Source organism: Armigeres subalbatus, chromosome 2 (assembly GCF_024139115.2).
Source record: "Armigeres subalbatus isolate Guangzhou_Male chromosome 2, GZ_Asu_2, whole genome shotgun sequence".
Taxonomy (NCBI): domain Eukaryota; kingdom Metazoa; phylum Arthropoda; class Insecta; order Diptera; family Culicidae; genus Armigeres; species Armigeres subalbatus.
In genome coordinates, this window is record NC_085140.1 from 107,848,044 (window position 1) to 107,866,432 (window position 18,389).

The following is an 18,389-nucleotide window of genomic DNA, read 5'->3' on the forward strand; positions in this document are numbered from 1 at the left end:
ACACACGTTCAAACAAAGCAGCAACCGAAGGGGTTTCTTGGGGGAGGAGTCAATGTTCGTCAAACTGCTTGACTGGTGTGTACGTTGCATTAGACAGAGAATAAGGCTCTATGCCCACGTAGTTTTTTTTCGAAGCTGCGTGCACGCCGCGTCAACGTAAGGTACCCCAATGTAGTCGTGCACACCTGTGCACACGTTTACGTGTGCATTACTTCATTTGATCAAAGACGTTCATGTCCTATACAAATGCCTAGTTTTTTTGCGCTCATGCAGTACTAGCAAAGAAATTATCATACCCCCATCTGAAATCACCTTGCTCTGTAAAAAATAAAACTAACCAACTATTACTTCATCATAGTTGCCAAGGCGATTTGGTGAATGTTTGGAAAGTCAAAACATAATGCACCGTTGAAAATAGGATTGGTTTTAAAAAATGGCTTTCTTGGTACTTAAAACTGAATAACTTATTTATTATTTCAGAGTACAAAGGAGGAAACGAATCAGTCATCATATAATTATTATCAGACGACGAAAATAAAAGCATTTTGGATTGAGTGCTCGCTGCAAGTTTATTCTAAAAAGAGTCTATTCTGCCTAGTCGTCGAAAATCCACAAATTTTCGTTCATAACTATTGATGAAGATTTGGCATGAAATACCTTTTTTTCTCTGGATAGATATCAGACTTTTCCCAATCAATGATAACTGTAAAACTGAGTCTTGTATTTTTTTTTTCGAGAGTTGACCAGTTGTAGTCTTAATAGACTGTTATCAAGGCTGGGCTCTCCATGTGATACACAATACTAGCAGACGACTCTAGCTATGTTGCTCACTAGGTCACTACGGCCGGGTGTTGTATTGTGATCATTCCGATGTATTTCCCTTCCCACAGTCAGCTTCTACAGTCAGTCAGTCATAAACCGAACAAATAATGGAAGCTCATCACATTTTTCTTTGTTCGGGTGTGCCACTGCGACCAATTATTAGATCTATTGTAGCTCAGCACATACATAGATGTCTTGTAATTGGAGTTTTTTCTAAGACAGACTATGCCATTCCTCTTTTAAATATAATACGATGGGCTATTTTATTTCAAAGTACTGCTATTTTAATATACCATGCAAATATTTCTAGATTGCTTTGAGAATAGGTTGTATGTGCAAACGAGCTCTCTTTCGCTAATATATCGGCTAGTTTTGCATGTTTTGCTACATTTCCACTTCAGCATGATAGATAAAGCTATTGTCTTTGAATATCTGCCAAAAAATTCAAAGTAAACTTTTGTATAGTTTCGTAATAATCGAAAGAGAATAGATCCAAAGAGAGACTCTCTTTTGCACATACGACCTATTTTCAAAGCACTCTAGATTTGGTAAAATCAAGAGAGCGAGCATTATTTTACATGAGAAATAAACATTAACTCTTTCCTATTAATAGTTGTAATATTGTTCCGACGGAATTGTATAGTAAATTCATTTGATACTACAGAATATTTAATATTGAATTTTCTACGAGCAAAACAAACAAACTATTTTGATTCCATCAATTATTCGTCGTTGCCATCGACTACCACTGATGCAAATTCATCGCAAGGTGGATCAAAAATGGGGGAATCACTAAAATGTCAAACTTGGGCACCGAGGGACCAAAAGCAGTACTAGATGTGGTCCCTCGAAAGAGCTCTACAGTGACGTCTTAATTAGTCTTTGATTTGATGCTGCGGGTACCTTGCGTGGACACATGACGTGCACGCAGCTTAAAAACCGCTACCTGCCGAGACGCATCTTAAGTTCTAAACAACTTAAAACGGCTCGTTGCAAGCGGTTTCAGTTGTGACCAAGGGGAATACAGTATACCCCCACTAATCCGACAAATCTATGAGATTTATCTCCAACTATAAAATCCATACAAATGAACCAAACCATACTGACACAAATTTGAAAACTGATAGCATTATGTGATTAAATGGGTGTTAATAATTTTGACGTAGAACTACGTCTGTCTTTTCTATATTGGGGTACACTTTAAAATTGCAAAAAATCGAAAAACGTCACGAAAATATGATAGACTTTGATCGTTAATATCTCAGCCATTTCTCGATGGATTTTCAATTTCCTTGGACCATTCGATCAAGGAAGAGTCAACGCTTCATTCCCGATGTACACTGAAGTCGCTTTTTACGCGGTTGTTTTTTACACGAATCGCTTTTTATGCGATTTTTTTTCACTCGAATTTCGGGATTTCTGCGGTTCATTCAGACATACTTTGGAATTTACGCGGGGTTTAACTTTGTTTTAATTCACGTGGCCCATATCATCCGCATAAAAAATGTATCTTGTGTGGTAAATACAACGGATACACTATGCCCAGGGTGTGAGAATGTTTCACACCCGAAACATCCTAGATTGGATCGAGAATCGATCTCGCCATCTCCGGATTCTGCGCCTTTGTTCTCAAGGCTAACTGAAAACCTCAAGCCGGCAAAGACGTCAAATTAATGCAAATTACAGGACTTTTAACTCGTTTCTGCTAACCTACACGCGCGTTTTCTCTGTAAAGCATGGGGTCGTTTGACGACAGCTGCTCGCTTACGTCTATTGATGCCAGTAGAGGGCGCGGAATCTTTTTCGCTGCTGCAGTAAATGCGTTCTGGTAATCTTTCTTCGGCTCTTGGTGTCTGCTGGAATAAATGCAAAGTCCGACTCCTCACGTGAAGGAATGATAATTATTATCAATAAACTCTCAAACTGTCAAGTAGCGGCCAAGACAGCGCAGCGGTACACTATCAGCCAGATTTTTGGAATTATCATTTGATAACTTCGCCAGGGCTGGTAGCGATCAATGCTGCTCAAATTAGTGACTTAAGTGACCAATGTTGACGAAAAAAGAGACCAAATAGTGACTTTCATTTGCTGAAAAAGTGACCAAATAGTGACTTTCAGAAGAAACTCAAGATCTCAAAACTCATATATGTTTTGAATCAAGGCCAAATCTTGCATGATTAAAATCAAATGACTTACCTCAGGATTTGTTTTATATATTCACCTGATTGATATTTCGGAAAATTAGTGAAACGAAACGATTTTGCATGAAAAACTCAAGCGCGATGCTTTCCTTTAAAATTGTAAACAAGCCTGCTCAAGCGTGAGAACTTGAAGAAAAAGATTTGGAATGATTTTACCAGTAACACTTGGTCGGGGTTCTGCCAATTCGCAGAAATATGCGTTCAAGCAGTTCAAACTAGTAGCAGTTCAAAATATTCACAAACCGTTTCGAACATACTCCAGCTTAATAATTGAGGGTAGAGAGAAAGATATAATTATATTTAAATATATTCTCGTGTTCTTTTTACAAGCATAATCCCCGGAACAGTAAAAAAGCCGCTTGATGCAGTTTAGCCAACACAGAATAGTTTTCAATTTTAAACAACAATTTTGCAGCCAGCATTGTGAGCAACAATGTATATAGCTACGAACTTTTTTCTACAACCTCTGATGTAAAAATACCTTTTTTATTATTGAAAATCATGTTAATGATTGCTAAACATCGAATTATTTCCACTTGCAAAGTTTTTAAATCTACAATACGTCCCTCTGTTGAAAAAGCTGAAAAACAATATTGCCATTTATAAAATAAGACTGTTTCCAGAGTTCGCATTTCGAAATCATAAAATAAACACATTATGAACGTTAATGGACAGATAGGCAACGAGCGTAGTAACAAATATCAATATATTTTTGCGATTTTAAGTTTGACGTAAGATGCAGAGGAAAACTTTTGAAGCTTCGATAAAATAAAATTAGTTCAGTAAATTATAATTTCTAAATGAGAGTCTTAAATACGTTAAATTTGCAACCACAGCTCAGATTCTTGCCCGAGATCAATAAGTCATTTTCAAACCTAAATCGCCTATTCAGGGTTCCAAAATTCCTCAAGAAAAAGTTTCTTCGGAACATCAAACGGTAATTCAAACTCAAAATTTCCAAATCTTTAAAAATTCAGTTTTTTATTGAATCTTTCAAAGTTTATGCAATTTTAAATGTACAAATAATCATCAAAATGCATTTTGTGAAATTGTCAAGTGCTGATCGTTTGATCATTTGAGCAGTTCCTTGCTTGCTTTTGGATTTCTTGAAACACCGGGAAGTTCATGTAGAATTATAAATATAAATAGATTGTTAGAAAATGAGCAAATCTGCAGTTAGCCTTTTGCATATGTTTGGATTCACGATCACTATCACCTCATAATACAAATATTCATAAATAGTAACATAGAATCCGCCGTTATTCACGTCACGTCATAATATTGAAAAGCTTATAAACAAGTTAAAAGACTGGCCAAGTTTGAGTGAGAATTTAAAGGCAAGAAGAAATAAAGAGTGACTTTCGGCCTAACACGCCTTAGGAGTTCATTTATTAAACATCCATCAGTTCAATATAAAGCAACTATATTGAATCGACGAGCACACAAAAGTGTGACATCATTTGAAATAGCTTTCCCATGATAGGATGATGTACCTTACGAAACTTGATCCAATCTGGAGTTGGAACCCTAAGTTTTAACTTTGATCAAAATAGTTGAAAATAGTGACTTTTTACGAGAAAAAGTGACTTTAGTGACTTGAGCTCGAAAAAAGAGACTTTTTAGTGACTTACCCGAAAAAAGTGACCAATTCACTAAAAAGTGACTTGCTACCAGTGCGCAGGTGTGAAAAGTAGGCGAGTTGTAATCGGCAATAATTTTTCAAATCTTGCAACACATATTTATTATTTTAATGTATACCAAACTAATCTAATACCAATTTAATGTAAACAATGAAGCTCAATCGAATGTTTAACATTGTGTTTTGGTGTTATGTAGAGAAAAAAGTTCAAAAGTAGCATTCACCAATAATGCTTCGAATCAAGATATAATTATCGAACGATTCTTACTCGCTAGCGAGTTTTTATTAATTGATAATTTGGATATGTGATCGCTTGAGAGTGTTATTCATCCTCGTTTATTTGAAAAAAATATTTTTATCATCCTTTTTAAATGTTAGTCTAAAATCTCACTCCTCAGGAGAGCAGGATAAACAGCGAAAACAGATTCACCCTGGGCTTGAAACACGCTTGCTTTGGTCTCATCGAACAGATAAGTCGAAAACCTGTACATTACATACAGCTACGTAGTTCAACGTCACCTTTGCGTACAACCCGATTGGGCTGCACCTTTGAGTTTTTAATCCGGAAAATGAATGACGTTTGAACACTTTTTAATTTGATGCGAAACCAACGGAATTCAAATAAAAACTCAAAGGTGCAGCCCAATCGGGTTGTACGCAAAGGTGACGTAGGACTACGTAGCTATTCAAAATTGATGGTATTTGCCATAATAATTTGTGTCAAGAAGTTGAATAGTTGTTCCCAGTTGGATGGACTTTGAGTCTCTAACCGTGGAATTAACATGACTCATCGGCCGCTGAAGTCACTCGACTGGCTTTCAGTCGGGGACATCACAATCCTTACTTTGCCACGTAAGCTTACACCGCGGGCGAAAACCAAACGTTGCAAATAAATATATTTGCGTTTGGTTTCACGCCACTTCTGATTCTGCTTATTTCTCCTTTATTTCAGCCATTTTTGAGGATGGTGTCCTTCAAAAAGGTCTTTATACAAAAGAAGGTTGATCCGACAATCCGATATGAACTTTCTTCAAAGTGCAAAATTTAATCGTAACTAGCAAATTTGATAGCGCGGCGGAGGGAGATGATGCAATTAATTTGAACGGATAGAATCACTAACAGCAACCAAGCTACCACGTTTAACCCGATGCCGCCGAAACAATCCATTTTCGCAATTAATTCTTTCTTTCCATAAAATGCTGGTCCTGAGAAGAACCAATTTTCTTTTCCCAAAGCGTCTTTCCAATAACTAACTGCATCCAAACGTTTGTCTGCACCCTGCGTTGAAATTGTCCAACCGCCACTTTATGATTTTTCACCAAGCTTTCACCATTTGGAATATATTTTCAGCATTGCCACTGCTACCCACGCCTTCGTGCTGCTGTGTCCGCTCCGCTGCATCACATTTCGTCCAACCGCTCATTATACAAAAGAAGGTTGATCCGACTATCCGAAATAATCTTTCTTCAAAGTACAAAACTCAATAGTAAATAGCGAATTTGATGCTGTCCGGCGCGCGAGCCATTTTGATCGAGATTCCGCAGACAACATACCGTTTGGAGAATGACAAGTTCTAAGAATCCTATAAAATTTTCTCGCAAGATTCTGAATTGGGTATCAGATGTTGTTTATCTAAGATGCGTTTTGTTGCGAGGAATAACAACAGAAATTTTACTCAAGACGAAGTTTCTTCATATTACAAAACATTATCTCTTGGCATCTATCTGTCCGAGCGACGTTCACCAATGGGTGGTTCCTGTAGATAGTTTCCACTGAGGTGGCGTCTTCATTGATTTTATACAAAAGCCAACATTTTATACAAAAGAAGGTTGATCCGACTATCCGAAATAATCTTTCTTCAAAGTGCAAAACTCAATTGTAAATAGCGAATTTGATAGCGCCTCGAAGGGAGAAGATGCGGTAAATTTGAATGGATCACTAATCACTAACAGCTACGAAGCTACCACGCCAAACCCGATGCCACCGAAACAGTCCATTTTCGCAATTAACTCTTTCTTTCCATAAACTGTTGGTCCTGAGAAGAACCATTTTCATTTCCCAATGCTACTTTCCAACACCTAGTTGCATCCAAAACGCTTGAACGCACCATGCGATGAAACTGTACGACCGCCACTTTATGATTTTTCGCTAAGACTCCAAAATTTGGAATAAATTTTCCGCATAGCCACTGTGCCACCCACGCCTTCATGCTGCTGTGTCCGCTCCGCTGCATCGAATGTCGAACCGCCTTCTGTGGAATTCCGATCAAAATGGCTCGCGCGCGCCGAACAGCAGCTTTCTTGTATTTAATAAATTAAACCCGTAAGCCCCGCCCCTTTGTCAGCTGATATGGTGTAAATATAATGTGCACTCATAACGATTAATGAAGGGGCGGGGCTAATGAAATTACTTCATTAGATATAAGAAAGCTGCTTTTCGGCGCGCGCGAGCCATTTCGGTCGTGATTCCGCAGACAACGGACCGTTCGGAGAATGACAAATTCTAAGAATCCTTTTAAATTTTCTCGCAAGATTCTGAATTTAATTATGAGATCAATCGTAAATAGCGAATTTGATAGCGCGTCGGAGGGAGATGATGTAGTGAATTTTAATGAATGGGATCACTAACAGCAACTAAGCTACCACGCCAAACCCGATGCCACCGAAACAGTCCATTTTCGCAATTAACTCTTTCTTTTCGTGAAATGTTGGCCCTGAGAAGAACCAATTTTCTTTGGGGAAAATATATAAAGCTCTTTTAGTGGAATGTGGAATGTCTTAGACGGTTCAATTTTCTTTTCCCAATTCCCATTCCAATCACTAACTGCATCCAATCGCTTGTGTAAATTTGCAGCATTGCCACACTGCCACCCACTTCGTGCTGCTGTGTCCGCTTCGCTGCATCCGATGTCGAACCGCCTTCTGTGGAATCTCGATCAAAATGGCTCGCGCGCATATCGAACAGCAGCTTTCTTGTATTTAATAAATTAAACCCGTAAGCCCCGCCCCTTTGTGAGCTGATATAGTGTAAATATAATGTGCACTCATAACGATTAATGAAGGGGCGGGGCTAATGGGATTACTTCATTAGATATAAGAAAGCTGCTTTCCCGCGCGAGCCATTTTGATCGGGTTTCCACAGACAACGGACCGTTCGGAGAATTATGAATTCGAAGAATCCAATGAAACTTTCTCGAAAGATTCTGAAATTGGTTATGAGATGTTGCTTATCTAAGATGCGTATTGTTGCGAGGAATGACAACAGAAATTCGACTCAAGACAAAGTTTCTTCATATTACCAAACATTATCTCTTGGCATCTGTCTATTCAAGCGACGTTCACTTATGGGTAGTTGCTGTAGGTAGATAAGTTTCACAAAGGTGGCGACTTTATTGATTCTATACAAAAGAAAGTTGATCCGACTATCCGAAATAAACTTTCTTCAAAGTTCAAAACTCAATCGTAAATAGCGAATTTGATAGCGCGTCGGAGGGAGATGATGTAGTGATTTTTTATGAATGGGATCACTAACAGCAACCAAGTTACCACGCCAAACCAAATGCCACCGAAACAACCCATTTTCGCAATTACCTCTTCCTTTTCGTAAAATGTTGGTCCTGAGAAGAACCGATTTTCTTTTCCCAATTCCCATTCCAATCACTAACTGCATCCAATCGCTTGTGTAAATTTGCAGCATTGCCACACTGCCACCCACTTCGTGCTGCTGTGTCCGCTTCGCTGCATCCGATGTCGAACCGCCTTCTGTGGAATCTCGATCAAAATGGCTCGCGCGCTCGAACAGCAGCTTTCTTGTATTCAATAAATTAAACCCGTAAGCCCCGCCCTTTGTGAGGCTGATATAGTGTAAATATAATGTGCACTCATAACGATTAATGAAGGGGCGAGGCTAATGGGATTACTTCATTAGATATAAGAAAGCTGCTTTTCCGCGCGCGAGCCAGTTCGATCAGGTGTCCACAGACAACGGACCGTTCAGAGAATTATGAATTCTAAGAATCCAATGAAACTTTCTCGAAAGATTCTGAATTTGGGTATGAGATCAATCGTAAATAGCGAATTTGATAGCGCGTCGGAGGGAGATGATGTCTGTCCAAGCGACGTTCACTAATGGGTAGTTGCTGTAGGTAGATAGTGTTCATGGATTGTATACAAAGAAAGTTGATCCGAAATAAACTTTCTTCAAAGTTCAAAACTCAATCGTAAATAGCGAATTTGATAGCGCGTCGGAGGGAGATGATGTAGTGAATTTTAATGGATGGGATCACTAACAGCAACCAAACTACCACGCCAAACCCGATGCCACCGAAACAGTCCATTTTCGCAATTAACTCTTTCTTTTTATAAAATGTTGGTCCTGAGAAGAACCAATTTTCTATTCCCAATGTTCCTTTCCAACTAACTGACACCACAATTTGTAATAAATTTTGATAATTTGGTGCGGGATCGCCACAGTGCTATTTTTATGGTCAACCTTTTCTTCATATGAAATTCTGGTTCGTTGAGGTTGAATGATCTGCAGCAACACTTCGAGCACCACCACCAATGCGATGGATTTTCTTTGAAAATGTTATTAGCGCCTCCATGATGCTGTGTCCGCTCCGCTACAATCGCTTTGATGCGTCTGCTATGCGTGAAATCTTGTTCAAACTGAGGATTAGATCCAAACCCGCAAGTGATTGATTTTTGATGTCTGTGCTAGTGATGCATGTACGTGATTGGTTAGTTTACCTATTTCTAAACTTTTTATCAATTATCGATAACAAATAGTTGAAAATCAGTATTTTCAAATAAATACAAAGAAGCGTTGACTCATCCTTGATCGAATGGTTAAAAAAAATGAAAATCCATCGAAAAACGGCTCAAATATTAAAGTTTAAAGTCTATCATATTTTCGTGACGGTCCCCGATTTTCGCAATCGTAATGTGTACCCCAATATAGAAAACACAGACGTAGTCCTACGTCAAAATGGTCATATTACCGGTGGTCCACGGTACAGTGATCGTTCGCTGATTGGGGCGTTTTGACAAGCGTCAATGCTGTTTACTTTTTGCATTGAACAAAGGAAAATTTTACGCCAGGCTACTGACATCCTATTGTTGAGCCCATCGCCAGATCGTTGCCAGGATGTCCTGTGCTATATATTTTTTTCATACTGCGTTTCAATGATGACAGCGGGCTATGTTTTTTGATGATGATTAGGGATCCTACATTCAGGGATATGCGAAAGCGGCCATCTTGAGCCAATCGAGCATTGAGAGCTGTCAGAATCTGAGCCAAATGAACATTGTTATTGTTGCGGATTGAAAGGTATTGCGATTGTAATGGAAAAGATTTTACGAAAAGCTTTATCGAATAAACAATTTGTTTTACATTGGCAAGTTGAAGTAGTCTAGTTTATGCATGGTGCTTTGTTCATTTGTATTGCACTTGTGCTGGCAGCGTTTGTTTACGAAAGTAACAGCGTTGCTAAATCGTCTGGAAAAGTATTCGCACATCTCTTAATATAGGATCCCTAATGATGATGACACCGCGCTTGTCATTGGCTCGTTTTACGCGCCAGAAAATATCGATTTCGCCAAACACGGAAACAAAACGTCAACGCATTTTTGACATCTAGCTGCTTTCTAATTGGTTTTCGTCCCAATTAGCGAACCCCCAAAAAAAGGCGCCTCAACTAGAGAAAACCCAATTAGCGAACGTTCACTGTAGTTCTAAGGATCTCTCATTTGGAGAATTAAACTGAAATTGAACTTAAAAGTGACATTTTAATAATTATCAAATAACCCTGCTCGCAGAGTAAGATTACTTTTGACAGATATCGAATCATTTTGCATCGATGTCATATTGGAATTGCTGGGTAGCACCAGCCATTCTTATGACAGGGTGATTTTCTAATTTTTGAACTGTCACTTCTAAGTTTAATTTTCCAAATGAGACAGACCCTAAAAGGTGGACGGGTAAGATGATCATGGCTCTCTCTTTTAGAGGGGGAGTTTTGAAGTGGGGCATAGGAGAAAGTTGAGCAATATGGTGACCCTAAACGGTAACCTTTGCAAAATAGTGAAACTATTTCGAATTCTGCTGATTTGTTTATGAAACACCTTTATGATGCCTTGTTTTTGACATATGTATCAATAAACAATGATTAATGAAGTTTCAGTATCCTATTAACTAATTTTTCAAAAAGATGTTTTTATGATGCCTTCATTTACCACATGAGGCGATATGGCCCCCCCTCGGGACAACTAAACTAACTAAACCATCTTTAAATCAATATTTCAAGAACAAGTAAGGTTGTCAAATCGTATGGATTTTCCTTCTTTGACATTTAGCTCCCCTATCCTCGCCAGCAAAAGATGTTCCGGACAGCGACGACAGCGACAATCTTTATCTAGTAACTAAAATATCTTTGCATAACAACAATACCCAAATCGACAGAAGTTGGACATCGGAACCGAGCAGGTCCCGGAGACCCGGAATTCCCGGTACAAATGGTCAATATAGAATCACGAAATAAATCTTTTCCCCGACACTACAAACTTTTCAGAATTGCACGAGTAATAAAAAATAGTTATAGTTTTTTGTAGGGTAGAACGTAGAACCACAGACAAACAGACGTAACAGTTTGAACATTTTTCAGAAAAATCCATCGCCTAACTCCTCTACCACCATCTTGCGAGCATGTTGCACGAAACAATTTTTCGTATGACATTGTCACCAGAAGGCGCTGGAGTGAAATGTCAAACTCGAAGGATTACGACGCTAGCGCCTCTAGTTGTGAAATGCGCAATCGATCAAATTCAAATTGGTCGTTGAAGTCATGGTCGATGGAAATTTCTCTAGTGTTACGTCTGTTTGTCTGTGGTAGAACTGGCTTTCGGCTGAATCCTTTCTAGTCAAGGTATTTTTAATTTTATTTTAAAATATGTAATGAAAAATCCAGAACGGATGCATGATACAGTCGTTTGTGGGATTACATTGAAAGTAATTAAAATAAGACGTTTTCGGCGAATTGGACATGTACTTCGATAGGGGCGCTTCTTGTAGGCTATTATTAATTGATAGGCATTTGTATGAAGAGGAAATAAAATTCCAATTATATGGTAACAACTAGAACCGTGAACAGAGGGTGACAATTCGATGTAATTCTACGTGCCTTATGGATTGATGATGAACCTTTAGGGCGCGATCTGATAGGAATAAGGAAGGTTTTACAAAGATTCGGCTCAGCGCTAGGGAAATATACGTTTTTGATTAGAAGTAAGCTAAGGCTCACATAATGGAAGGTAGGATACGATAATGTTTCAGCTCACCAATTTCATGAAAGGGCTAGAGTGTGTTGGCTGCTAGCAATAGCATTCGTCGGACGTGATCTTTAGACTTCCCATTCGTTACCATTGAATACAAAATGAGCAGTTTGTGGGAACACACATTGATCATTGATTTTAAAGGTCAATGACCGAATACGTTCTTTCGAATATTTCCGATGTGATAAAGGTGCAGCAGTCCTTAAAGGAACAGATTTAGCTGCAGTGAGCGGATTTAAAGATTAGGTATCCAGTTGTACATTTTCCGTAACTGCGCTTTTGTTGAAATTGATAGCAAAGAAACCACTTTGTGTAACCAAAAAGAAAACTATTGGAAGCGATCCATTTGTGCAGGTATAGAGTTCAGAATTCAGATAAATGCATTGAGTTTGAGGCAGGAGACGTTTGGGTTGAAAATAAATAGCATTAGTGATCTCATGTTGAAGTTTGATTGAGTAATTGCAATAAGGAATGAAGCATAAAAATAATACTTCCCTAAGAGAACTCAATTGAATAATTCGGTTCTTCAAGACAAGTTTATTTTTCCAGGAACGACATACTGTCTTTCCATAGTTGGGCATTCTTGGACAGGAAACAATAACCAGAACAAGTCAGCGTTCACTCACTCCATCAGACCACTACTCCTCCAATAATTGTTTAGTCGTAGATCGGAGTCTCTAGACATTGACTTTGGTCTAAATCTCTATCCAACAAGGTCCTTAATACGACTGTTATCCGGCATTTCTTCATGCAAGCAAGTTTCTTCGCGACTCAATACCTTCGGTAGGGATTTCGGTTTTAACACCACGAGTCCGTCGGTAACAGTATTCAGATTGAAGAGAAGACCAAGTTCGCACTTACTTGTAAAATTTGCTCCACATCTGGCAACGTTTTAAGCAAAGTGAAGAACTTCATTTCTGCGCAGCCGAACTCAACTATCTAAAACGAAGCACATATTATATTTATCGTATTTTCAAACGAGTATCGAGTAAGCTTACCTTTTTAAACGAACTCTGCCAAAAGTCGAGTTCCAGCAGACGGAGTACAATCAGGTACCGCTGCTCGTACACCGGTGGTTCGAAGCGTATCTTCTTGTCCTCGTCATAATAACAGCTATGGTCAAAACTGTATGTCAGCTGGATATGATCCATCCTTGTGGCCGTTTCGGATTTCACCAAGTAACTCCACTACCACGGTTTTGTGCTAATAAAATTTAATCACAGTATTAAAAGAAATCATTTCAAAAACTCACAAAATAAAAACAAACAACACGGTGGGTTTAACATATGAATAGGCTTTTTAAAAAGCAATGAATGTCATCGCTTGCACGCTAAAATTCAGCAATACAGAGATGTCCTGATAAAAATTTCCAAAAGAACTGCAATAAAAATTATTGTAACAGTACGATGAAATTAATAGTAATTATTGAACGTTTACTTGCTAGGTGGACACGGTCGGTTAGAGCTTGGGTTAGAGTAGCCGTTCCACCAAGTATTCGTTAAAGTAGTCGCTAGAGTATTCGCTGTTGGTTTGAGCGAGACAAACCTGCAATCTGACACTGAAAACAGCATTGCGGTCAAAAATACCATTTTGAAGGGTTAAATTAAATGCACAACGCCACTAGATTTGTGCAGACTAATTTCACATTTATAACAAATTCAATAAGGCGTTTATTTTTACCATTGCCTGAGAACCCATAACAGCAGTGAAAATTACCATGTTGTATATTTATTTTAACTACATTTTAATTTCAAAATGTACACTATGATGCGTTTAATATAAAAATAGCTAAAAGTGGATTCAACTAATTTGGAATAATCTTTTTGCCTTTCTCGTACAACAAAGTTGTACCGAAAGGCTATCATTTCACTACAAAATCGAACTTTTTATAGAAGTCTCGGAGACCCATGGTGTTATATACCAATCGACTCAGCTCGTCGAACTGAACAAATGTCTGTCTGTCCGTGTGTATGTGTGTGTGTGTGTGCACACCAAAACCGAAAAACATTAGCCACTTTTTCATATAGTAATTCTTAACCGATTTTCTCGCAACAAGTTGCATTCGACAGGGGACAAAGCTTTGTAGATCACTATTGAATTTGATAACGATCGACTATTGCGTTTAAAAGTTATTAAGAAAATGGAATCGAACTATATAAGCGCCATATAAGGTTGGTGTCTTGGCTAAATGCGAGAAAGGCAGTATCACCACTAGGTGAATTAAGTTGGGTTTTTTGGTTTCGAATACAAAAGGTTAAACAAGCAGCCGTATTAGTTTATTCGTTTATTCATCTATTTTTATTTTGGGACATATTGATACTACATTTATATGCCTCGATTGAACGGTAGTTGGCATACGGCTATTCCTTTCTTTTCCTTATACGCGAATGCCAACTCCAGCGGCAAAACCTGCAGCGGTACCAGCAGCAAAACCTGCATCGTCACAAGAACTATCGCATAATTGGATGTTGGTGATCAGACCACGCCTCGGACCACGCAAGCCATTGTCGATAGACTTGGCAAGTAATACTTGATGACATCGTTGTAGACACGTCCATACCAGAGACGATGATATTGTCATAAATAAACAGCAAAGTTTTGAGACGGCGATTTCAGCAGGGACAGATCCTGATTTCAGTCTGTAATCGAGCCCTATATGAGAATAAATATTATCGCTGATAATGTGAATATGAAAACAATACTTACTACAGATCCCGGATTTCGAGAGTATTGAATTTCTAGTTATTTAATTAATAAAAAGGAATGTTTTGCTAAATGTTTGCTTCTTCGACCACCTCAACCGAGAACTCATCACACAATATGGCGCAGCTTCGATGTTGATTATCGAGGAGATTTTCTTCACTATGGATCATACTTATTTTAAACATGCGCATGGTAATAATAAACAACAGTGTTGTTATTTCAATATCTTATTTGTTTATTGCAACAACATAGGAAAATAGTAATTTTAAATTCTTTTCCATAGATAAAATCACTGCAACATTGATTTCAGTGCACCCAGTAGGTGAGGGGTAATTAGATGTACACTCAGAAATATAAATAATCTTTGAAGGGTTCAAAATTAATCTAATTTATTATATTATAAAATTATAAGCGCTTAGTATAAAAATGTATACTATCTATAATTAAAATGTATACTATGGCAGAATAACGCAAACTTATATTGCTTTTGTATTTTGTCTGTTGATATTTTATTTTCGCGCTTATTTATTCCGATCGAGTAGTTGCAATTTTCGGTCAAATTATTTAAAAATAAGTATATATACAGTACAAAATAAGTATATATATAGCTTCCACACTGATATTCTTCCCTCCCCCTTCATACGGGAGCTTGGCAGAAGGAAGGTCGTGTGATATGTGCCATCACAAATATTGCCCTCCGCTCGCTTTCAAATCGACTTCTATAAAAACATTCTTCATGCCTGCCGTATCCTAACGGAACTATCAATTCTATACTTTCGCCTCTAATGCCAACAATCAATATGAAACTGGTGATTTTTTATGGTTCCAGTTTCGTACACTATGAACAATCCTCGGTACCCAGAACTGTCAAGAGTATTTCAAGAACGTAATTTATAAACGCCTTTTAGAACTTGATTTAGCACTGCTGTCATAGTGATATTTTTTCCACCAAACAAAAACAATTTCAATCTGAAATTTGGTAACACGGGCAAATCGAAATATGAAAAAATCTGAATAACGTTGGTATACATTCAATATATAATTCTTTGTTTCTTTCAGGGATACATTCAAACCGTTGACTTACCCCGGAGAAGTACTGAATCCGAAAATTTACATTTATACATTTTGTTTCACATCAACACCGGAGTTTACGGGATAGACACTGCCTGTATCGAGTTAAATCTATAGTGTCTGAGTCAATAGAGAAAAAAAAAGTTTTTCGTTAAACTTCTCGTACATGTCAAAACATCGGAATCAACGACTATTATCTCTGTTTTAGGGTATGGCTCTTTCTGCTTCCTCTCAGCAGCTGATTGCCACCTAATCAAATTGGAACGCATTCAATATCGTTGTTTGCGTATTGCCCTTGGCTGTATGCATTCAACGCATAACATGAGCCTGGAGGTGCTTGCTGGAGTCACTCCTTTAAAGCACCGTTACTGGGAGCTCTCACTTAGAATACTGATCAAATGTGGAACAAGTAACACACTTGTATTAGAAAACTTCGATAATATGCTTGAACTGGCTCATCGTTCAAGATACCTGTGAGTCTATCTCAACTACATATCGTCAGATCACCCACCTCGAGTTCACTTCGTCAACGACAGTTCCTCAATTGAATACGATCTGTCCATGAAACACGCTATTCAAGGAATACCAGATCATCTTCGACAAATATCTATCCCTTCCATTTGGTCGATAGCAACCTATGTAGGTGCGGAGCCGGTTACGATGACATCGATCACGTAGTTTGGTATTGCTCGGAAAACGACGCCTCCAGAGAGCAACTATTGGATACCCTTGTGGCCCTTCCGGGATATAAGAGGTGTTTTGGGATATCGCGATGTGATATATATGCAGGCCATCTATGCCTTCCTTTGCTTGGCTGACATCAAAGTTTAATGCATATATCCTTCTCTTTCTCAGTTTTTTTTCTTGTCCGACTCTGTTTCTCTGTACCATGTACCCCGAAGCTCTGGCCATCCAGAAGATGCTCCCTGACGAACCAAAATCGAGCACGACGCCACGCAAAACCGTTTTCAACGTTCAACGTCAAACGCCCGTCAAAGCAGCTGAAATAACCTAAAGTTTTTCTAACCTTGGGGCCCTCCTTAGCCGTGCGGTAAGACACGCGGCTACAAAGCAAGGCCATGCTGAGGGTGGCTGGGTTCGATTCCCGGTGCCGGTCTAGGCAATTTTTGGATTGGAAATTGTCTCGACTTCCCTGGGCATAAAAGTATCATCGTGTTAGCCTCATGATATACGAATGCAAAAATGGTAACCTGGCTTAGAAACCTCGCAGTTAATAACTGTGGAAGCGCTTAATGAACACTAAGCTACGAGGCGGCTCTGTCCCAGTGTGGGGATGTAATGCCAATAAGGAGAAGAAGAAGAAGAACCTTGAGTCGCCACGAGTATTATGGTCTATGTCCCCTCCCAACTAACTGTTAAGATAAGATGATATACCATGTAAAAATATCATTCTTGAGAATTGCGGCTCCGCAAAGTGTCACACACGACTGAGCCTACCAAATAAATGAGCTGGTTAAAAAAAAACATCGGAATCACCGTGTTTTGCACATCCTAGTATTCTAATATTTATACCGATACCTTGCTTAAGCATATAAGGTAGACACAACATATGCGTTTAGTTTTCTTAATCTTCCAGTTACCCTAAACGCAACTTCCGAGATTTTTCCGAAAGGCGATCATGAATCATCGCTGATGCCCCATCCTAACAGGGGGAACTACTTCGTCGGTGGAACTACTACAACCGATTGGAAAACCGCTTCGCCCATAAATGCAACCGCAACCGCAAGTATAAGAAGGGTCTGTCTACGCACTGTGTTATCTGTAAAGCACATGGATCGTACTCTACCGGCGTCGACTCAGGCCAGCATTGAAATTGATTCACTGACCTCTACATCCTTATCCGTGTTGAATAACTGAACTCTGTATTTCGCCAGTTGGTCAACAGTTACACGAACTCGTCAAAACTGGTTGACTATTTGTTTACATTTGATAAATTACCCAATATTAAAATATGCATTTAAACGTATTTTTTTGTTCCCCAAACGTTATATTTTCTCAGAATAACAAATAACGGTGAACTTAAATCGGAGTTCGACTAATTAAAAATAATAATTGATACTAATTTTTCAAAATTGGTTTCCCCTCTCACTATTAATGCCTCGTGTTCGCATGGGTCACATCCATTACGTGTGAAGGAAGATTAAACAATAGACAATCTGGTTGGTAAATCGAACAAAAACCGTTCCAATTAATCTGTTCATGTGCCTTGTATTTTGTTTCCTGGATATAAAACGCAAGAGCTTCGAATTGTTAGTGAATGAGTAATGAGTATGTTTGGTGTTGTTGGGCTTGTAATGACAACAGAACCTGGATTGGGACAGCGAGCTTCCTGAGAATCTCCACCGTGGTGGCTGTCCTTCCATGCTACCACCATTGAAGACTGTAAATTACCGAAACGGTAAGAAGGATATGAAGGTTGACATCAAGGGAATACGATGATGCACTAAAGTCGTTAATATACCCTCCACAGAATATTTACTTCAAAGCGGAAATACATTTTTAAGAAATCAAGCCCCGTGATTATTCGTTGTCCTTTCCCTTCCAGTTCAGTCCACTAAGAACTCCCTTTTTGTGGAGAATTTTAAAAGGCTGCAGTGAAACGTT

General features: G+C 38.6%; 1 protein-coding gene across 1 annotated transcript in view; it reads right to left on the reverse strand.

Moving 5' to 3' along the window:
* The window catches only part of LOC134214901 (uncharacterized), a 40,937-nt gene extending 27,679 nt beyond the window's left edge, over positions 1–13,258 (reverse strand). Inside the window, exons 1-2 of the mRNA XM_062694179.1 lie at positions 12,989–13,258; positions 12,852–12,929 (exon numbers count right to left, since the gene is read on the reverse strand). Coding sequence (XP_062550163.1) covers positions 12,852–12,929; positions 12,989–13,141 — 231 coding nt within the window. The 5' untranslated portion in view covers positions 13,142–13,258. The remainder of the gene's footprint in view (positions 1–12,851; positions 12,930–12,988) is intronic.
* Positions 13,259–18,389: the final 5,131 nt, after the last annotated feature.